The sequence below is a fragment of the Toxotes jaculatrix genome, chromosome 4 (genome assembly GCF_017976425.1).
Source record: "Toxotes jaculatrix isolate fToxJac2 chromosome 4, fToxJac2.pri, whole genome shotgun sequence".
In the NCBI taxonomy this organism is placed as follows: domain Eukaryota; kingdom Metazoa; phylum Chordata; class Actinopteri; family Toxotidae; genus Toxotes; species Toxotes jaculatrix.
Window position 1 is genome coordinate 14044855 of NC_054397.1, and position 23540 is coordinate 14068394.

The window sequence follows — 23540 nt, forward strand, 5'->3', positions numbered from 1 at the left end:
CAAGTTTTCATATAAAAATGTAAAACAAAGGCAGTGTGGCCAGATTCATGTACAGTACAAAATGTCACTGACCTTGAAACTGAAGTCATCTCTGACCCTGACCCTGTTGTACCACTATGACAAGTGTGGACAGTGTGTGTGTGAGCTATGTAGCAGCTCTGTGGTGACTTTGTCATAGTTAACAGGGTAGTTTTCTGGGTTGTCATTTAATCAAGAGACAGAAGTTGAAAATGTGGTTATTTAATCAGGCTTCACAAGTTTAAGATCATTTGCTCATAGTTGAAGTTGTCCAAATCCTGCAAAATTAGTTATTCTTCAGTTTTTGCTTTGGTCCACTGTTATTTCCTTCAAGCAGCAAGATATTTTGGTCCTTATTTGCATATGAGTTCACTACATGGCCAAAGATTGTGGAAAAAGCAAATAACTTGTAAATTGAATCCTGTCGCAGTAACGTGTTATATCCACTTGAGGGCGGTGTGTGTGTGCTGTTATGAACCCATGTAAATTTGCATGGACTAGATCTGACTCATTGGTTAGAAGCAACATTACAAGTGGTGTAATTTGCCTCAGGCTTCAGACAAGCAAATTTGCACCTGCAGCAAAAGGCCTCTGGTATTAAGACCAGTCTGTGGTCTGTTCATACAGTTACAGCATATTATTCACTCATATCCGTATGAACACAGTGGTATTATGCATCTGAGAACTGAAGAAGGGACAATGAAAGGGAGCAGTTATGTTTTAGAGTCACCAAATGATGACAAGAGTCATCAATGATTTTAGATATCCAGTGAAAAAGGCCAATAAATGCATACTAGTAGCTTCTTTCTCATTCATTATAAGCTGAGCTGCTCCAGGCCATCTGCCTCCTTGGCTGCAGCCTGATCTCTTCTTCTGTATGTATCAAACAAAAGACTCAGTAGCCAGCCCTACAATTTATAGCAAATGCAGTTGACACAGATACACAGACTCTGGGTCTGTAACCAGGTAACCTTTATTAGAAGAAGTAGGGGTATTTAAAAAAGCAAAACAAACGCATGAAAATGTTAAGGCCTCTCCAGAAAGGCATGGATTTAGACAACAGACTGTGATTTGTCCAACCTCCGGTCGTCCTCTGAGTAGCGGCGGAAAGTCTCTCCCAGCAGCGGCTCCAAGGCCTCAGCCGAGCGGTAGGAACGGGCACGCACAGCACAGGCGATGACGCCACCCACCACTGCCACCACCAGCACCGCAGCAACAATAGCTATGGTGATGATCTCAGACAGGGTGTAGGCACGAGCTATGAATAAAGAAAGGAAGGTCATTTGAGGTAACTGGGTTTTGTGTGTGTGTGTGTGTGTGTGCGCGCGCGCTGCAACTCACCTGGCCACTGGACTTCATAGGAGTATCCCAAGTTTTCTGGGGCAGAGACAAACATCTCAGCATTGGTGACAGGGGGCCAGAAAGGAACCATGTTGAACCTGCGGTTGTGCCCAATTGGAGCGTTCTCCTCAGGGTACACTATTTCACCTGGTGAATGAGAAAAATAAAAAAAGGTTTATCTATCTAGTCATGCCTCAGAGTGAGTTATGTTTCTTTATCTGCATCTAGTTCAGCCTGTGTTTACCTGGCTGGTGCCTGCTTAGCCACTCGTCAAACACTGCATCGGTGAAAGTGTGCAGCAAGACAAAGATGGGATCATTGGGCGAGAGGTGGGTCTGTCCACCCGTTCCGTTGAGGAAGAGGTGGGCCAGGTTGTGGAGGCTCCGGATCACCGGGTCGTACATCCCCTGCGGGGCGCTGTAGCCTAGAGAACACAGAACAACAAAGCCATTAAATGAAAGCACTGGTTTACCAAAATTAGGAGCAACAAATGCTGTGTTGGAGCTAACCATATGTGCATGTGGGTGGAAGATCTAGTTTGTGTGTTTTGGCTTTGTGTTTGTATCTGTGCAGTCACACAGTAACTTCAGCAGCTCTGAGATCTGAATAGCCCCCTTTGGTTGATGGAGGGATGTTAAATATTAAGTGCTGCTTTGATTCTAACCCTTGAACATTAACTGCGCACCTTCAATGGTGTTCCTGAAGCTCTCAGAGGAGGTGGAGTAGTAAGGAGGAGTGTCGAAGGTGTTGAGCTCCAGACAGTCCAACACATCCTGGGGCTCCGGCAGCCTCTGCACCATGGGTCGCGCCACGTTGCCCCCTGGGTTTCTCCTGATGGGGCTTGTTTCTGTGTCTGGATGATAGGGACAGAACTCAAACTGAGGTGAAATCTAATTATCTCTACACTCAGACAAAAGATAACTTGAACAGTGACAGTTTTTTTTTTTGTTAGTGGGGCACTCAGATCGTAGCTCAGATTCATGCCAGTGGTCCCCACAGAAATGGAAAGAAAGATGGTTAGAAATGTTGTATTATTTAACCACTTTCTAATTCTATGTGGGAGACTAGACTAGTTTGATCAGTCTTAAACATAACAGGATGGCAGTTTTCTTTTTTAATTATTCACCACAAGTCAACAGTAGTGAGTGGGAGCTCTGTGACTGAACAGAAGTTTTTTTTTTCTCTTGCATGCATGAGCTTTCTTTTTTTGTGCTCACTCTCCTACACACACACGCACACACACAAGCTACATAAACAGAAGGCTACATAACTGAGTTGTCTGTCTGTTTGAAGACTATTCCCTCAGATCAAAGGAACCAGTAGACTGCTAGATTCCTGTCTTAAACAAGCACATGCACAAATGAGGCAACCCCCCCTAACCCATTTAAGGAGATGTTGCTTGTTGACGCAGGAAATACCAGGCCTGTCATGACTCTCTAAGGAGGATTAATGAGATAGATCGCTCGCATGCCGGCCACTCACGTGTTCTACCTGTTAACTGAATTTCCTCAGCTTTTTCCTTATGCACATGCAGTTGTTTGAAAAGGCCCCCCTTTTCATTTGTTTGTATCAGAGCAGTGCGGTGAAAGCGGATTGACATTCTTCATTATTCCACACTTCCAGATGAAAAGAAAATACTGTATGAATGAGGGGTATTTGAAAACGGATCTAGGATTGTGATCTGGTGCCAGTGTGGAATAAGATCCAATCTCCGCAAATCTGATCACCTAAAGTCCAGCTTAGAGCAGCGTTACACACAGAGTTCTCTTATTGTAGTCTGAACTGCTTGACCCATTGGGAATTAACGCTTGAAAAACTACTGTCTGCTGCAGAGAAATTAAGGTAACTGAATCAAAAATGTTTCAAAATCCAGTGTTTTAAGATGCACACAGCAATTCAGAAGGTGATGTTTGACAAGTAGAGTAGTTTCAAACAAACTGTAGTAATAGCGAGCAATATCAAATTCAGCACAACAGCTGTGTGGTATTATTTATAGCAGCTTATGTTCTACATGCTCTCTTTATGAGCTCTTTGCCCTCTTTTCTGATGCAGCTGAGACTACGCTGTATATCAACACCGCTCCCTTGCAGAGTGAGATATGGTGTGTTTCTGCGACTGTCCTTACTGTTACAGATGGTGCCCAAGGAGTCGTAGTCATCTACACTCTCACAGATGACCCTCCACTGGGAGAACACAGAGTTAGAGCTGATGGAGTTCATATCAAAGGTGCTCCTGGATCCCAGCAGGTCGTCGGTGCAGATGTCGCACTCGCCGCCTCCGATGGCAAAGTTCCAGTAGGGTAGGGCGAAGGTGGGGTCACCCAGCATGTCCTGCATAGATGGAGTAAAGGAGGAAGGCAGGTGTTCGTGGATGGACTGACTGATAGATATGTGGGTGAAGAAAGACATTTCAAGCTCCTTTGCACTTTCTTTGCACTTTAAATCCCACATTTTTTTCACATTTTCATAGCATTTTCTCCCACTTTTCACCTCAGACTATTTCTCCCATACCTCTCCGTCTGTCCTCCTCCCTCCCTACTCCCCCTACTCCTCTAGAATAGCTTTCCGCTCTGTCTCCATCTCTTCAAATCCCTGAACTCTTTCCTTTCCTCCTCACTTCCTTCATCATCATTCCATCCGCCCCAAAGCCTCCTCTCCTTCCTCTTTTTCTTTCCACTACACCCCCCCCCCCCCCCCCCCCCCCCCCCCTTTTTTGCCCTACCTTCTCTACTCTCACCTGCATGTCTCTCTCCAGTTGCAGCAGATGAAAACGGTGCCAGGTGACAAAACCTGGGCCCTCGTGGGAGAAGTCTATGCCTCCGAAGCTGGTCTGGCCTGGCCCCAGGAAGGTTTTACTGACTGAGTAGTAGTGGCTCCAGACAAAATAGTTGTAAATGGTGATGTTCTCAAACTGTGGGGTGTTGCCATCGGGCCCAAACACCTCCTGGTACCTAAAGAGGGAAGGGACACGTCACCTTGTTTATTTCTCCTCCACACTGCTCTAAGTTAGCTTGCTTATCCCATCCAATGCAGAAACCTTCTCCAAAAGTCATCTTGATTGATTTTATAAAGAGAGAGAGGATATATGCTTTTAGGTGAACTACAAATTGGTAGAGACTGTATGTACATTTTGTTTCTGTCTGCAGATGCCAAGGGGGACTGACTGTAGCTCAGAACCTGGACGTGGCCGTTAAAGACAGGAGAAATTTAATTTTTAGATTAGGAGTTTAAAAGGGTTGTTCTACCTGCAGCTGAAAATTGCTTCAAAAATTAATCTACTACAATCCTCAGCTGATTTGGAAGGCAGTTATTCACAGATTTATGTGCTGTTACTTAGAAGACTATAAATCCCTTTACTCCTGCCTAAACTGATAATTTGCTCTTCCACCTGCAGCTTAAAAAGAAAGCTGCCATGAGAAATTTTTATGATTCTACTGATAATTTTCAAAACACAGCATGGGTTCACCCATAGCTGTATTACTGAGCTTTCAGCCACCAGACTTAGCTAGACTAAGCCTGTAGGTCCTCGGGCAAAGCTCGGCTGTTTGTTCCACAGTAGTGATACAAGAGCAAAGACCGGCTAAGTAAAGATCAATCTCCCTTTGAAATTAGGTCATTAAATCTTTTTGAAGTATTCATTATATTATTTTTCATTATAATGAAGCCCATCAGAATAATTAGAATTATGTAACCATGAAAATGCTTATGTACCGTCTTGTACAGATGACCAGGTCTGGGTGGACAGTCCTCTTGGCTCGGTCCAAAGCATTCACAAATGCCTGCTTCTCAGACGTGCTCATCTGCATGATATTCCTCCTTACTGGTGTGAGGTTAATGGGTTAGAGGAAGACAGGAGGGCACGAAGAGAGAGAATGAGGGGTTGTTGAGGTGTGGGAGGGGTGAAGGAAGATGGGGAGAAAGGAAAATGTTATTAAAAATTAACATAGACATTTCCTTTCACTAACAATAAATGCAGCTTTCGTTCCCATGGCTGAAGTACTTTCCGATGTCTTTGTGGCCCACTGAGATCTTAAAGGGTACAGTAGGAGATAGACACTGAATTTTTAGGTCACCAGTTTTGAGTTTAGACGGCATTCGTTCTCTTACCCACAGAGATCCTCTGATCACAGTTTGGTCCTGTTAGCCCATGTCGGCATCGCCCACAGTTGTAGCCACTGAAATTCCCATTACACTGGCAAGTGCGGTTGAAGAATCTCAGCGGCCACCTCTCTCTGTCATCCCGCCCAGCATAAGGGTACTGGGGTCCGTGGCGCCGGTTGTCTGCCGCGATGGTCACACACTGGCCCCTTCCTGTGCTGGAGCCACACTCGTCCCCTGCCACCCCTGTAGGGGATGGGCAGCACTGCCCGCTCCGCAACCCCTCGGGGGTAATGCACTCCCGCGGGAACTGGCCCAGTGTTAGGGTGGCACATAGCGTCACCACCAAGAGTCCTGCTCTCCACATGCTACCAAAATCCAGAGAGAAAGAAGGTGAAAAAAGGGGACATGAGGTGAATTAGATGGGAAAGTAAGGTAAGAAAAAATTAGGTTAGGAATTTTTAGAAACAGAGAGAGAGAGAGAGTGGACACGTTTTACGTGTTGAGAATTATCGTTTTACATCCATCCATCCATCTTTTTCTAAACACTTATCATGTTGAGAGTTGTAAGGGACTGGAGTCAACCCCAACACAGATTTTGTAAGATGAAGACAAAAAAAAAAATTCAATACACTGCAGACATACACTTCAATTAAGCTCAAGAACAACGCTCTCGCTTTGTGTTCTCTTGTTAAAGCCAATTGTCTTAACATTATTCTGAAACTTCACTTCTTACACGCCCCTGCAAGCAGTACAAGTCATTATTCATAATTCACGAAGCCATTAGCTTTCAACTCTTACATGTTCAGAAAAGCTTTCAACAATAGATGGAAAGAGACAATTTGCTTCAACCTTTTTTGTAGCTAGATTTGCTTGCCTTTTGAAGCTTGATGATTAGGAATGAATGAAGGAGAGACTAATAATTTGGCAGGAGCAATTATTTTACAACAAAACAATGATAACCACCCAAGTGAAGTTACTAATAAAAAAAAACAAAAAAAAAACCTTTGTAAAATGTTTTATGTGTTGCTCTTTTGCAGAGATACAGAATATTATGAATGACTAAATGCACTGCTTATGCTAAGAATTTAATACTCAGTGCAACATGGGCTGTTTTGTGGCAGTCCGTTGTATATCATCTGAAATAAAACTTTTCTCTTTTTGATTTTGCCAACAGCTTAACTGTACAATAGCCTGATGTTCACTTTGAGCGGAGTAAATGGTGTACATTGTGCTGAAGCAGTTATTCAGTCGTAAGACTTGTTGCATTCTGCAGTTCGTCATGTGAAAAAGCATCAGCGTAACGTGTTGCCCCTACCTCTCACTATGCATGCTGCTCCTCTCTGTCTGCAGAGCTGTAGCCCCCCAAGAGTCGGCTCATTCCCCTCTCCTGGCTTAAATAGCTATCAGAGCGCATGACCAGACCTTTCTGGAGCTTGTGTAAGCACATACACACACACACACACACACTGTACACACACATACACAGTACACATGGATACACTTGAGGGTTCAAGTGCTTTTTCAAACACTCATTCACATGCCTTGTGATCATAACCCAAATGATGTCTGTCTGTGTGGTCACTCGCACAATAAAAGGCTCGACTGTGGGATAGTATTCATGCTTAAGTCACACTTTTTAAGTCATACAGAATTTACTCCCTTTCAGCCAAATAAAAACATGGTAATGGTTTGTTATCTGTGGAGGCAGACAGATGTCTGGGGAAAAATTCTTGATAATTTGTGCGCACAAATTAGTCATTTGTTTCCTATAATTACTTAATTTGTGTGTTTTAAATAATCGAAAATTTAAACTGTACCCTGCAGAGCAGCTGCAGAAAAATCCATACTGGGAGGCAAGAAGGAAAGCACACACTCAATATTATCCTTTTAATTTGGTACTCTCAAATCAGAAATGATGATACAAAGGTCAGGGGTTATGTAGAATAAAAATTAAATTTAAAGTTTTAAACTTCAGGTCGATAATGAAAAATCCGCTTTTTGGGGAGTTTGTTTTTTTCTTTTCTTGTAGGCTTGTGTTGTACATTTTAATGAGACTGTGCAGAGTACTTCTGAAACAGAAGCCCCTTTTACATAGTTTTTAACAGCTCTGTACAGGTTGACTAATGTGGTCAGTACGAAAAATATTTAACAAGCTCATTGTACCCCAAAGAGCGTACAGACATCAAACTAGATTCATAACATTTTACCACTTTTCTTCTCACATACATGCAGAGTATTTTAAAACATGCTCTCGCTCACTCACACGAGACCGTGCTCGCCTGTTAATGCACACGCCTTCCCTCCACACGTTCACACATGCCAAATGTGTTACAGTATCTCTTTCTTTCAGCTTACACATACACTCACACAGACAGGCATACAGTCAAGAGCCATACACACCAAATACAAATGTGTTACATATACAGTAGTTATTACAGTCAGAATCCAAGGCAGTCTGTGTTGGGTTAGGGTTTGAGACAGGGCAATTCACTGGGTGTCACTGGGTAAATTGGGATTGGGTGCAGTGGTGGCGAGTGGCTTTTATTTAGATACAGTAGGAACAGATGAACAGTTAGACCCCCTAGAGAGTGGAAGTCCTAAGGTCTTGTGAGGAGTCTGGTCCTGGTCCAGGGTTGGTCGTCTCGTCTCTGGAGCTGGGCGGGATGTCTGACATGGCTATCGCGTGCTCCTCTTGGTGCCGCTCTTTGTTTTGGGCCAGGGTTGAAGCCACATCAGATGGGTCAAGTGCTGCTATCCTGGTGGAGAGGACAGTAGGGCAGAGATTTAACAGTTGTAATGGATACATTTCAGAAAGGGGGAAGACAGGGCTGTTTGGTAGCAATAATAATCACTGACAATGCATGCAAGAGGATCTACTTGATCCAAATGAGGACAAATATTTGTTATATATGAAAACAGACAGGCTCATTCTGATGGGACTTTTAAGGTACGAGTAAAAATTCAAATGCCACTGTGAGCAAATGCTAATATTGTCACTGCAAGGTCTGTTTATTTAATGACTTCCACACCAGATGGAGGAGCTTACAAACTGTGGTGGAAGGAGATTCGCTGGGAGGTAATGACAGATATAAATAGATCACATGGCACGCTATTGACTAATTGCAGGTGACGGTGTCCTGGGTGAAAAAAATTCTGAAATTGCATTTCAGCATGCCCTAGATGATTTATTCAGAAGGTTATCCAAGGAACAATTTTTGTGTCTTTCCAAATATATAACACATGAATGCTGAAGTGCTGCATCTTGCCTAGAATAAATTGTTATCATCATTTCCTCTTAAATAATCTGCCGTGATGCACAACAGACCTCTGCTGTCTGAAAATGATGGGTCCTGCCAAAGTATGAGTTTTTTTGGGAAAGGTTGGGGCTTTAAACTTACATCATGTTAACGTTGCATTGTTTTCACATGTATTATAAAAAGTTCATTTTCTTTCTGTTGGCAACAATTGTCTAATTGTATCCATGTACTGTGCTGCAAGTGGGACAGAGACCAGTGTAGCTGGTCTCTGTCGCTATTGGTCAGTAATGGAGAAGAAAAAGCAAACATATACAGTAGCTTCAGTTCCTGATTTGATGTTGGGCATCAAATTTGATGGTAAAAATTTGTAATAAACTTTATTTATATATCACCTTTTGTAAACAAAGTTACAAAGTGCTTTACAATGAAAACATTAACATTTACAATAAAAGCAGAACCTAAGATATGGAGAAGATAAAATTATTTGAAAATTACAGATACCAGTCAGTTTCAGACTGGTCTGGTCTAAAGGAAAATTCAATCACATTTTGTGTAATAACTAATTTTAGGAGACGTCTTTATTAAACTAACTTGTGAATCTCCCTTTTCTTTATTGTAAGTTATTAACCCTGCTTCACAGTTGGGACTTTGCATTACGAATCCCTTACTGCCCCTCAGATCCTCCCTCCCCACTCTGCAGGCGGCTACGTGTGTGATGTATAGTGCTACATATTAGTGAGTTTCAAAGAGGAATGAAGGAAGGCATGTTAAATAGCCAATGGAGTACAAGTTCAGCGGGCCTGACACAGGATCGTGCAACAGTTAAAGTCAGATGCAGGCCCTCCTTGTGACTGCAAACCCTGCGTTTAGCCATTATAAATACTTTATATCGAGTTCAGTAAAATTCTGAGTAGCCTACATCAAGATACTGTGTGAATACTGATTTTGTTGCTTCCAGCACAACCTGCACAGTCACCTCAGTTTTTGAAATGTACATCACATCAGAAGAGGCTAAAGTAGAACATTACAGTTTGTAAAATGTACATGCGTATGGCTTTTCTCCTGACTTCCACGGTTTATGTACACTCGTTAAATTTGTTTTCTTTGCACCATGGCTTCTGGCATCCTCGTGTGTACAAGGAGCAGCCCTTTGTGCCTTCATTGTTCAGATGATGCTGCTGCTGCTAGAGATGTGACTTTTAGATAGTATTCTCAAAGTGACTTTGGTTATTTGTTGGCAGTGTTTTTAGTGATTCCCTCTTCCAGTGACAACTGGATTGTCACTGCTGCTGTAAAGTCTCTTAACAAGGACACATTTCAAGATGACTCTGTCGACTGTTTAATAATTCAGTGTTGCTTTGTTATCATCTGTGCTAGGCACGCATCAGATTTCTTTGTGTGTCTTTGCGCACTCTCACTTGCACAGGCAACAGACACGCACTCACAGCTTCACATACACTCAACTTTGTGTGCACAAGTTTATTTTTTCTACACACAGACTCTCGCAATCTCTGTCTTGACTTCTGTCTTGTTTCTTCTAATTTTTTTCCACACACTGCTGTTACTCCATACTTTCACACAGTCACTCCACACACACACACGCACACCTTTGGCTTATTATTGATCCAAGCCTGCTAGTCTGATTAGGAAAAATGGTGGTATTACCCATTAATGCTCTGGGTTCACGGGACTCATACGCTCATGTGACGCAGTGAGCAGCCTCCTGAGCGCATAACTTACTAAAATTGCCAGGAGGGAATCAGCTGAGAAGCACACAACTGGTGGTTCCTATGAACCACAAGTTTTCAGGTCAGTGCACCACATTTAGTCGGCTGACAATGGGCAAATCTGACAACTGGCTGGTGTTACTGACAAGGAGACTGATACTGTCCAAGTAAGTTTGGTGGTAGCAGAAAATCTGACCCGGGAAGGAAATCTGGGAGAGAGCAGTGAGGGGCCTAGCAGAGAGGTACTCTCTGAGCTCAGTGAGATCATGTAAACCTTGAAATGAAACCTTGAAGTGGTTTAAATCAGACAAAAGACCTGCACAGTGTATTCTAATAAATTCAGCAGAGCAATATTTAGAGATATTTGTCCTTATCATGTTCAATCTGTGATGAAGCTGGGTGAAGGCTGACAATGAGATCTTCATTCTTCTTTGCTTTATTAAATTTATCAGGAACTATTATCAGGATGTTTTGTCTGGTTTCTGCCTTCAGTTTAAATTTTTTATTCAGCTCATATAAAAGTTTTATTTTTGCACTCAACACTGCTTATCTGCTTTGGAATGGTCTAAGAAATATTACCATATAATTGCATATTGTAAATGTATAAATGTTTGTGTTCTGTATGTTTAGACGGTTGATAAACTAAAAGAAAAACATGAAAAATAAGTAGAGAAACAGAGTAATATGCCACTGTATGGGCTCATCTCCACGGAGCACCTGAAGATTTCAGACCACTGTGTTAGATGTCACCCTCCACCAATACCTTCAAAACACAAATGAGGAAATAATGGTGTTCAGCTCTCCAGTAGAGAGCACTGACACTTTTTATGACACTTTTGGATTTTTTTCCCTTTAATTATTAACCTATCTGTAATTATATGTGCTGTCTGTACTTATCTATGCCACGATTTTAGATATTTTGAAATGTGAACATACTGTTGAGTGTCCCCGTTGCCTGCAGGCAGTGTGTCATCACTGCAGTCCCCTCCTGTTGCTGCCTCTGGTTCAACACACCCTTCCTCACATGCCCGCTGAAGAGCTCGGGTACTGCAGACACACATATACACAAACAAGACACACGAAATCTCAGATATTACTGTTGTTGCTTACCACCACTGCTCTTCTACAAATTATCTGCTTGTTGCACTGGGCCATGTGGTAAAATAATAAAAACTAGTACCGCATGTAACTGATGAAAGACTGTCATGAAACAAAGAGAGAAATACTGAACCAATATTAAGCACAGTCTCCTCATTTCATCATTTATTAGTGCAGAAGTGTTAGCTGCAGCGTGGGCAACATCAGAAGCAATCATGTGTTGTAAGTCCCATCTGTGATTGTAGCACTGTTGGTACTATTGCTAGCAATCAGATGGCTTATTTCAGCTATTAGAGAAAAAGCACTGGGATGCGGTTGAATACAGACTAAGTATTATTTGGATTCCTATTCATAAAAAATAAAGAGGGGAAAAGAGTGTTTTACAAAGACAAAGCCAGAACACAAATTCATGCTACACTACAGAAAGATTAGGGTTATAATGGAAATCTATTTTTGTATGAGGCTGCTGGATGTATAATGTAGCCCAGCCTTCCCAAATTAAGACAATGGAGGGCAGGCTACAGAAAATAATACTGGCTATAAGCTGAGCAATGTTAAGTAAAGTACATTGGGGTTATGAATTAAGATCACCAGAAAATGTTCGGGCTACGAGACAACTTTTTTGAATGTGTTTTCCTGACGATTAAGAGCACAGAAATCTGTGCAACCTACCTGTTTTTGTTACGACATTTGAGAATATAGATAATGATAACAGCAGTCTCTAAAACCAGGAAGACTGCAGCAGAAATGGCCCCAATCTTCCATGCCTCCAGGCCCAGCTCACTGGTCTCTAAACGGATACATTAAGGCAGAGAGAGAGCAGAAGAAGAGGGAGGCATTGGAGGTGAATAGTCTGTACTCATCTCTAAGTACTTGATTACCCATAAAAAAACATGAAATCTTTGCTACAAACTAAACCAGCTGTTCCTCACCTGCACTAAAAGGAAGCCGTACTCTGATGTCCCATCTATTTTCCACTATCTAACTCTTTTAAATTACGCCAGCTCAAAGGAGCATGTGTGTGATACATAGGGACCTAGAAACAGTATAAAGCAAATACTTAAGAGAGGCAGATAATAGCATACGGTGCTGTGACAGGATGGTCCCAACCTTCTCATCTTCATCCATCAGTCAGAGTGTGCAGGTAGTCTGCTCCAGTGCTTATTCAAATGGGTGAACACCCACTTTGCCATCTCCATATTTTGTTGTCAGAATCGTGATCAAGATCTGTTTTGAGTGTTGAGTTGCAGAAAATCTGCTATAATGCATACCCGAGCCCTTTTATAGCCTAAGGTGCAGTTCTGAAACCGCACTTGAGAACTACAGTACATATTAACTTTCTTTAGAAAACGAGTAGAATTCCCTACACGTTTGTCTACATTTACAGTCAGCTGTGTACGTATTGAATGCTGTATTCCATTTTTACCTGTGGTTCCAGCTATATCTTCCACCAGTTCATTGGCCTCCCCTGGTTCCTCCCCTTCTGCCTGAGGGGGTTCAGCCAGAGCGTCCTTCACAAAATTATCCAGTGTAGGTTGGGCCGCAACTGGGTTGTGTGGCAAAAGGTCATGGGTAGGGGTGATGATCTCATTGCCATGGTAAGGTTTCTCGTCGCCAGGTGTATTTTCTCCTGTCTCCACCCCACCTAGGGATGGGCTCGGAGTGGGGGCCTGGTTCTCAGGTATCTGCTCTATAGAAGCTTCAGCAGCATCTTCAGGCTCTGGGGCAGAGATCACCAGCACTTCTAGAAGAGGGGTTTGGTATGTGACACACACATGAAAATGAAGCCAAGAGGCCAAGGGTTAGGGTTTGTCGAGTGGACCTATGGAATGTAGAATAATGCATAGATGTGCTGTAGGTGAGAGCAGTAGGTGGGTTATGGTTTGTCTGCATTTGTGAGTATCATTTGCGGTGTGGAATGAATGAAAACATAGCAACCTTTGCATGTGTCACAATCATCATCAAGCTATAAGAGAATTTTAAAAGTTTAGCCTGATAAATCATTAATGTCCATGTCAGGATTTTCTGAGTAAACATGTTGCCGAGTGCTCTCTGCTAACGCCCGTTCTGACACTGAAAAACATTTTAAGACCTCGCTCATTTTCCAACCAAACTGCACAGCCAAAGCAACAGGAGCAGCTTATGTCGGACATTTTTACCTTAGTTTGTCAGGACATGGGCTGGCAACTGGTATTATTGTAAAATGTATTAAAGGAGCTTATAATCTGTGTTTAAGAGCTCTCCTCTCTTAAATTAGGTTAAGATGCAAACAATGCAAGCTTAACCAAAGCTGCTGAGTCTAATTCAACTGAATGTTTAAAGACAAATACCATTGCAGTTTTAGGTTTTTGTGACCCAAATTATGAACAAGTGTTACATATTCAGCATCCTAGACGGTTAATAGAGATGTGCTCACAGTAAATTGAATGGGGTGGCTAAAATTTGGAGTTCATCCATGAAATGATGAGAAAATTGACTATAAGATTTGGATTTTTCTTGAAATGTTGAGGTTTCAGACACTGCTTGTAACCTACACGGGGGCATGGTGCCACGTTCAGGCCGCAGCACCGAAGCCGAATTTCTTTATGCCTGGTTTCAGTCCAGTACAGTTCATTTTCTACATTTTTGCAACCTCTACCTCATATCTCACCTTGATCCTCTGTTTGATTGCCATGTGAGGTCTCCGAAGCAACCTCCTCCTCTTCTCTTACTTGTTGGTCACCCTCCTCATTCACCAATGCCACAGATACCTCCTTTATGTCACTCTCTCCATCTCTTTCACCTCCTGCTGCCTCCCCCACATCTGTACCTTCTGCCTCTGCCTCTTCAGCAGCTCCTCCCTCCACCACTAAATGGCCTTGTTCATCCTCTACTTCTGGTCCTGTGGCATCCTCCTCCTCTACTGGCTCTCCTACTACAGTGTGTGTAGTCTCAGTCACATAATTACCAAAAGGCAATACTGTCACCTCACCTTCTAATTCATCTACCTGTGTTTCTTCCTCCACAACTTCTTCTTTACCCCAAACATCCCCTACCTGATCCACATCAAGCACAGCCAGGCTAGGGTCAGACTTTTCAACACTCTCCATCTCTGGCTCTGCGCCCGCTGCCACCTCCGCAACAGCTGCCGTTTCCTCTGCCTCCTGTGTTTCTGTTTCAGCTGCTCCTTTTTCTTCTGATAACACAACCTGCTCATTGTTGTCCTCCATCCCTGCCTCCTCTAATGCTGAATCCCCTCCTGTCTCTTCTAGAGCAGCTACTGTTCCCTCTGCAACCTCCTGACTGACTTCACTGTCCGGAGACTCATCGATAACCTCCACTCCATCTGCTTCTCTGCCTCCAGTTTCTGCACCTGCTGTGGTCTCCTCCACAGACCCAGCTGCTGTTTCCCCCTCTCCTTCAACAACTCCTTTCCCCTCCACAGCTACACCTTCAAATGCATCCACCTCTGCTACCTCCTGCTCCTCCCCAGCCGCAGTATCTCCTTCCTTGATGTCTACAACTTCACCTTCCACCTCCTTCTCCACAGCCTGCTCCAGCACCTCTGCCTCTGTGTCAGCTTCAGCCTCCCCTTTTTCAACTCCCAGTGCATCCTCTTCTGCTGCTGCCTCATCTGCTTTCACTTCACTCCCTCCTTCCACCTGCCCCAGAGCTGCCCCTACCACCCTCTCCAGCAGCTCCTTCAGCACTTCCTCTGCCCCACGACCTTCCACCTGCTCTGAGGCCTCTTGTACGGCCTGCTGCACCTCCTTCAGGCTTGGTGGGGCCACTACTGGCACTACCTCCGCAGGGGGCAGCTCTGATTCCTGGGGTGAGGTCTGGCCATCTTGGAGGGTGACCACTGTGGAGGATTGAATGGAGGATGCCAGACCTAGGAAGGAAATATTAGACATTTTTGGTGGGTTGTGGCCGCATTAAACACAAGACAAGCCTGAAATATATGATTTGTGGTGTTGTGTGTTACATTGATACTGATGATGGAGGAATACTTACCGTTCAAAGAGCAGACGCAAGGGTTATAATTATCACGTTTGATTGTAATGCCATATGTGAAGCCATAATCATAAGAAATCTAGTGACAATCAGTGTCTTTAACATTGATTGATTGATTGTGTCATCAGTGCATTCATTCAGAGTTACACACACACACACACACACACACACACATATATGCAAAGCTATTGGAAAAATAAATACATTTGTGGTTTAGTGTCATACAAAAATACCACATAGATAAACAAATCTATTTGTATGATGCCACCCTACCTTCAGATGTGCAGTGTTGTGTCAACAAAACCACCAGGAATCCTTTCAAAAAGCAGTACTCCATGTTGTCAGAGAAAACATAAAAAATATCCTCCAAAACAATCCCAGTTTCTCCCAGGGAAACACTCTTCACCTCCGTTTGTTCCTTCAATCTTGCTCAAATGTCAAGTGTGTGTGTGTACAACACCACAAGACATACACTGAGTGTGTAGACTCTTGATGGTTGGACAGTAAATTGGGCCTGGGCAGGGAGGGTGATGTTAGCAGGTGACGCTGAAAATGAAGGAGGGTGAAAAAACGAACATCGCCATGTTAAATATTGCCACCCCGGGGTGTCTCCGTACCACCAGGTGTCTCTCTGGGAGTTGGGGGGGGATAACGTAGCACTTCAGTGTTAAATGCTTTTCAGATCCTTACAAGGACTGTGGAGCGGCTTGGGCGGCATGTCACACACACAGTGAACTCTGGTGGAGCAATTATAGGTGGACTGTGAGTTTGGGGTGTGAGTGATGTTACCATTAGGACTTGACATAGAGCTAGAGGGAGTAGATCTGAGTGCAGCACAGAAATACTGTAGACAAAAGTTAATAATATCACAATGCATCTGACATTCATTCCTATATATGTAATATAAAGGTTCTCTTGAATCTGTGCGTTACACATATTTTTTATTAATCTCTTTATGTGAACTTTTTCCTACACTATGCTCTGTACATCTATCTCACCAGTCTTGTGTGCATAGCTGGGATTAGAACAGCACAGTGATGCCTCATGGTTTCCAACTGTTAGGTTAATATAACAAAGACATCCATGTCCATCATGTTATGCAACACAGAATGTTTCTGTTACATGAATATTTGGCGTGTCCATGTTCAGTCTCACAATGGCATGGTTACAGTACAAATACACGGAAATTGGAAACAGGTGTTACATTAATTGGGCTCTATCTGTAAAGGTAAAGTGCCATCCATGTTGTATTGCTAGAGGCAATGAGAAATCCCCAATTGAGATTTTGTTCAGCAGTTTATTTATATTCACATCCAGGTTAGCATCACTGAGACATCCCAAGCGTACACAACAAGCACTTGGACTGAAGTGTTTAAATTTTCTCTGTGGATAAAGCTGGGTATGAGATTGAGCATCTGTGTTTTCTACTCACTAATCTGTCTTTACACGATGGGAAATATGATGACAGTTATGCTTGTGTTAATGCAGGGAAGCACGCAGGAAGTGGGAAGTTAAGGACTTTGGGACTGAAGTGACCAAACAGACTTAAGGATTTATACATACAGTGGAGTTAATGGGGACTGAGGTGATGCTGGCCAGGCCCAGATCATCCAGTTTTTTGAAATAACACCAACTGGATGATCTCAAATGTTGTTTGTAATACTATAAAAGTGTAATGGGATCAGTTTTCCATCTTTACATTTTAAATTCAGCTGCTTAATTCAATTGTGATAATTTGTTGTCATGCTAACTACTCTAACATCAACTGTGAGAATTTGAATAGAGCCATTTATGCTGTATTCATTAATGATAGGGTCATTGGGAAATAAGTACTCGAGGTTAAGTGGTTGAATTTAAAATTAATTAATGTGCCCAAGCAATGAAATGCTAACTTGAATGGTGAATTTTGTGACTTTTTGCCCCTGGGGTAAAGATAATTTTTTCCAAAATTCTGTCTGATATCTGTCGCCAGATAAATAACATGCCTTTGTTAGGTCATACGTTGTTGCCCTGTGATCTGGCCAATAATAGTAGCCCTTCTGGGACGCTTTACTGTATCTCGCCTTTCAATGAAATCAGCTGATCCTGACCAAAGGCTCTATTGATTCTCTTTCTACCAAAAGACCAGCGTGACAAAACTATAAACCTGTGTCATGGAGCCACTGAGACTCCTTGACCCACCAGTTTTATTATCTTGCTGGCTCTTCAGCAGGAACTCTGACAGTCTGCTCCAGACTAACAGAAATAATAGAGTCTTTTTTGCTGACAGTTTTGATATAGAATATGTCAGTGTTTTCTCTGTGGTCTTTGTGTTGCTTTTGAAGCCACAGGGTGTGCCGCTCAGTGATCTCTGCTTCAATCCGATTTACTTGACAATTCAGAGCCAAATCTGTACTTCTGCATATCAGGCGTCTCTGTTCTCTGTCTCAAAACAAACCATAGATAGAAACTGAGACTTGAGGGCTTCAGAGAAGCAACAAAACATATCTGAATTGTTTTTTTCTCTGCTTACTTTCTTGCATTCTTTTGAATTCCCTCTAACTTTCAATTTACCAATCTCTCTCTCTCTTATTTGTGACTGCAGGAGATTAGATTTGAAAGGTTAATACAGTCACATGAGCTTCACATTGTGCTTTGTGCTACCAGGCAGTAGCACTTCATACTTGGCTTGTGACTGGGCTGGAGAGGGGGATTATTAGAACGAGACACACTGTATATTTTTTACATGCACACAGCCACTTCAGCCTCTTTACCTCTCTGTCTCAACACACACATACTCACATCACACACAAACTCTGGAACACTCAGCAGTATCGGAAAAGCTGAACTGAAGTGGAGGTTCAAACACAAATCTTTCAGAGGCCTAATTTCATGTTTGCTTGTAATCTGTGACTTTGATGTGTAAAACAAATATTCTTTTCTCAGTCAGATAAAAGAAACAATTCAAAATTTCTGTATATTATTAAATAAGAAAAAAAATCACAAAAACGAAATCACACTCTCAGACCATTAAATGTTACTCTCTCTCAAAGTAATGATTTTCCTCAAAGTACCCCAGCGGTTAGATCACTCTTGTTACATGTTATTTAATAAACCAAAAAGTTCTTTGTGAAAGTGAAACTGGTGCATGGTCTGTGTTTAGGACTGGGAGGAGCAGCACCCTGTGCAGTGCTGTGAGGCCATAGGAGTAGCTGTCGGTATTTCACATGCCAGTATTGGAATTTCAGACGTCCTCTCCATGAAAAGAGGGCAGTGGAGGTGAGTAATCCACACTAACCTCTACCTTGGCCCAGTGGCTGTACTCACCAACACTACCTACTCATCAGCACCAAAAGTACTGTACATGACACATATAGTTGCCTTGGACACTTGTATTAAGATGGCGATTAGGGTAAAACAAGACATTATAGGGTGTGAGAATTTTTAAAAAATTAAAAGAAAATTAATTGGCAATGTCAGATGGTGAAGAAAAAGATATTGCCTTGTGAAGGTTCAGAGTGGAGTCAGGATAAAATTTGCCTCTTGAGTGGACATTAGACATTCAGGGGTCAACTGCACAAATGGCCTCTTGGGTTTTCAAAGTAATGGAACAGTATTTAAAATGGCTGCTGGGATTCCCCCAAGGAGGAATGCAGATGGGAAGTCAGCAATAGTTTGTTAAACCGCCACTGTGGTGGAACCCACTCGGGGTAAGAAACCTTTGAGGTTGAGGTCATTGCCAGAGGCCAGCAGGGGGGGCTATCAGCTTTAAATGGATATTAATAACGTTGGCAATTCACCACTTACTCACACTAAGCAGTGGTTTGAGAGCATCAGTGTTAATAACTGCGTAACATACAACCATGCTTTGTCTCTAGAACGTAGTAAACATATTGAAGACTTACACATTTGAAAAGAGAACTGTGTTTTTGATCGTTGTAACAGAGACATTGAAATTGTCATTCACTATATAAGAGGTTGTTTCATCCCATCCCTCGCTTCTCTCCTTCTTTTCTCTGTCTCTCCTCTAGTGTCTTTCTCTCTTTCCTCATCTCTGCTCTCTCTCTCTCTCTCTCTCTCTCTCTCTTTCTCTCCCTCCCGTAGTTTCAGGAATTTTTCAAAAGGATGTTCCCCAAATATCTAGGACATCTTTTTGGGTCACCATTAAAATGATCCTCCAAACTTATGAAACATGCAGAGAAGTTACCTTTTTTTGCATATATGGAGATCTGAGCCTTCCTGCCGACACAAACAACAACATCAACCAGTACCAACAACAGAAATAATGTATGCTCTCATTATTATTCCTATTTAGAGTTCTAATTTATTCGGCCTTAGTGGGGAACAGCAGTTTCAAAGGAAAAACCATGAAGAGTGGCTTGTTGATAAGGCACGAAAGTTACGTCGAATTATTCAGTCTTCCCCTCTGTTTTTCCCTCTCATTTTCGCTCACACATGAAAACACAAACACGTACTCTACATGCACACATCACTCAGCATCCCCACTTCAAGCGGTGACAATTTACAATTAATTAGAGAGAATCCATATTTCCGTCCTTGTTTATGCCTTTGCAAAGGCTGTATGATCGCCGGCTCAAAGCAGAGCAGTGAAGAAGTCCAAAACCTCCCCCGTCAGCTCCATATGCTTGGAACAGCCTTTATCACTGAACGATTGACAGCTACGCATGAACTGCCAAATAAAATATCCCAGTCACTCCTCCTCATAAATGTACACCCAACATCAGAACAGAGCTCCACTAGTGGTTAAGTCATCACTCGTTTTGCTTTCATTTCCAGCTGATGGGTTGCGTGTGTTTAGATAGCATGATAATGATATGTAGAGTTTCTCAAAGAAGGAATCTTTTGTTTTTATAGGTGTGCTTGCGCACATGTATTCAGGTATGTGAGCGCTTATGCCATGACGGAGACAGAAACAGCTCGAGAGGGAGCAAGTTTTTCCAACTGCTTTTAATCATTAGTCTCACATGCTTGCGCTGTTGTCTGCCAACATACAACAGAGTTTCTTTCTTTTTCTGTGATGTTAAAAAAAAACAAAAAAAAAAAAAACAATACCTCCCTGCACAATTTCTGCTTCTCCTTGTAAATGGAACACTTATATAAGGCACCATTGTGGATTACATAAATGTCTCAAAGTTATCAATATTTCATCCTCTGTGCGTTTGATGTGTTTGGTAATTGGATATTTATGTTGTGGGCTTCCTCTCTCAAAACCCCCATTGCACTGTGGTATTTGTGGATGTGTGTATGTATAGTATATATATAGTTGCACTGTGTCTGTCTATGTACGCATTCATGCATACTCTATGTGTGTGTGCATGCATGTGCACGTGCACCTGCATGTGTGCATTGGGCTTTGTGTGTGTGTGTGTCTGTGTGTGTGTGTGTATGTGTGTTCCCATCTTCTTTTTTGCTTTTGCAGTTTTCTTGGAAGGAAAATAACAGCAGTCATCTTAGTAGTAGAATCATTCAAAAAGAGATATACAAAGTCCATGTGTGGGTCTGTTTGTGTGGTGGTTTGAATCCTTTGTAATGCTGGACATGGAAAGTCACGGAGGGCCCCCCACAGGAGAAAGTCAAGACTGCTAGAGTGTGCGTGTCTGTGTGCGTGCAGATGAAACAGTGCTGCTATTATTGCATTTATGTGTGCATATGTTTTTTGTTTTTTTTTTTTTTCCTTCGCCTCACACTGGGATGGTCAAGTAGAGGAGAGAGCTGGGAGGTTTGTCTGTCTCATTGTGGTGTCTCCCAGGGGCAGACAGAGCTGGTGGTTCTTCTTTGAAGTAGACAGCGAACAAGAAGAGAAGAAGAGAAGGAGGAGCACTAGTATGGGACTCCTTAGTGGGAACTTGAGTCTAATAAATGTTTCACGTTTCTGACAGTTAATGTGACAAAAAATCTGTCTGTGTCTAGAAAGTATCTGACAAACCATTCAAGGACCGATCTGGGTATCATAGTGTGGTGACTGGCAACTGAATGGAATATCACGGAGGAAAATACAGGACAGAGGGAGGAGGAGTGTCCAGCATATTTATGGATCTATGGAATGTATACACAGATGGACATACAGTAGGGAGTACACAAGCGGCAGCTGACATCTCTGAAAATATTGTAGTTCCCCTCTTTCAACGACCGAGGGAGCTGTTGGGTTTTAATTCAGTGATCCCAGAGGAGTAGAAGGAGTAGCCTGCCAAGACGAAAAAGAAAGAGAGAAAAAAGCACAGAGATGGGAACAGAGAGAGGAGGGAGGGTGAAACAGTGAGAGAGAGAGAGGAGGAGGGAGCGAAAAGAAGGAGCCTGACTAGTACCTTCACAGTCCATTACATCACTGTTCTCTATGAGAATACTCCTCTCGGGCTTACGTCAGTGGGAAAGACTCCAATCACACTGTTGGTACAGGAGCAACACCTTCATCATGCTATAACACAACAACAAACACAGTCCTTCAACTCCTAACAGCTCCTAACACTCCTGAAGATATATGGCATTCACTTTGGCTCATGCGAGATTTGGCCATCACTCACCGCACATTACATTCTCTGAAGTTTAAACTATGATTTTTAATATACTGTAACTTTAAGGGGATTGTTACGAGGCAGGATGGATTTCAGGATGGTAAACGTGAGAGCAAATGCAGCTCCTCATAGCTATTCTGGTGTTCTAGACAGCTTTACTGCTCATCAGACTAACAGCACCTCTGCCCCGCTGCTGATGTGCCTGCTTACCTGCTTGCCTCCTCAGCAGTTCAGCAGAAAGTTGTCTCAAAGTGCACAAGAGAATGGGAGAGAAAAGGAGGCAGCAGCAGAGAGCATCTGAGTTCCAGTGTGTGCTGGGGGAAGGTGGTTGGGGAGGGGGGAGTCGGTTGACATGTACAGACAATTGTGCATATTCACTGCCCTGGTCTGTTGGTGCATGCATGCATGTGAATGTGGGTTGAGGGTTTTACAGCCCTATGTGAGTGGGGGCTAATGATCCCTCGCACTCCTCCTCTGCCATGTAAAAGCAGCTCAGTGCCTGGAGGTCCCAGATAACCTGTTTGTGTGATTTTGCTGTGGCTGCGGATATTCCGGTCTTATCATCAATCATTAGACTTTCTCGCTAGCTGTTTGAATCAGGTTTACCCTGCTGTGAACACATTTAGTGTAACAGGATCGGCGTGGGTGTACGCGTGGGTTTGTGTGAGCGCGCACGTGTGTGCATCTCCTGCTGTGAACGCAGATACAGCAACACTCAGCACTGGACATCACAGCAGGCAGCACCTGAGAGAGGCTGAGAAAAGGAGCTGTATGTGTGTTTGTATGTGTGTGTGTGTGTGTGTGTGTGTGTGTGTGTGTGTGTGTGTGTGTGTGTGTGTGTGTGTGTGTGTGTGTGTGTGTGTGTGTGTGTGTGGTGAGAAAGTGCTGCTGTATGAAAAGGAGAAAGAAGACAGGAGGAGAGAGTGAGAGTGCATTCACATCAGCGAGCAACAAACAGAGCTGTATAGTAATACCTGAGAGACACGGGGTGCATCGTTTCACACACACACAACACACACATGCACGCAAAGTCACACACACACACCATCCAGGTGCAGTGGTTGGTGTCTGCTTGTGATGAAGCAGCTACTCCCAGGCAAAAATAGGTCAGAGAGCCTCAGGGCCTCTAGAGTCAGGGAGGCTGGCCTCTATGTATCTCTGTCTCTGTCACACACACAAACACACACTACTTACATATATGTACAGTACACAAAATGGCATGCAACTATGTAAAACTAATGCAAAAAAAGCCATCAGTTTACATTATATTACCATAATAATAGCCCATACAAAACATGACATGTACTGAACAAACATACAGAGACAAAGTCTGTGTCCTACTCTATAATTTTTGTGTGTTTTACAGAAATTCAGTAACACTGTGTTGAACAAAGGTCAACTTCGCATTAAAGCATGTGATTGGACATGGCACTGCCACCACAAGTGGGCATTTGCATGGGACTGTGTGATTGGACAACAAACTAATCATAGTTT

General features: G+C 42.8%; 1 protein-coding gene across 1 annotated transcript; it reads right to left on the reverse strand.

Annotated features, from left to right (window-relative positions):
- Nucleotides 1-1014: 1014 nt before the first annotated feature.
- Nucleotides 1015-6816, reverse strand: tyrp1b (tyrosinase-related protein 1b). Its single transcript, XM_041036252.1, has 9 exons — nucleotides 6775-6816; nucleotides 5466-5824; nucleotides 5070-5178; nucleotides 4096-4309; nucleotides 3485-3689; nucleotides 2045-2212; nucleotides 1604-1783; nucleotides 1360-1506; nucleotides 1015-1276 (listed from the first exon to the last, which is right to left on the reverse strand). The coding sequence occupies exons 1-9, from the start codon at nucleotides 6786-6788 to the stop codon at nucleotides 1071-1073; spliced, it is 1602 nt and encodes a 533-aa protein (XP_040892186.1). The 5' UTR covers nucleotides 6789-6816; the 3' UTR covers nucleotides 1015-1070.
- Between the last annotated feature and the right edge of the window lie 16724 nt (nucleotides 6817-23540).

Coding starts and splice junctions, on each gene's coding strand:
- tyrp1b (XM_041036252.1), bottom strand. Junction 2,213..3,484: donor CTTGGGCACCATCTGTAACA/GTAAGGACAGTC, acceptor CCTATCATCCAG/ACACAGAAACAAGCCCCATC. Junction 1,784..2,044: donor CTTCAGGAACACCATTGAAG/GTGCGCAGTTAA, acceptor TGTGTTCTCTAG/GCTACAGCGCCCCGCAGGGG.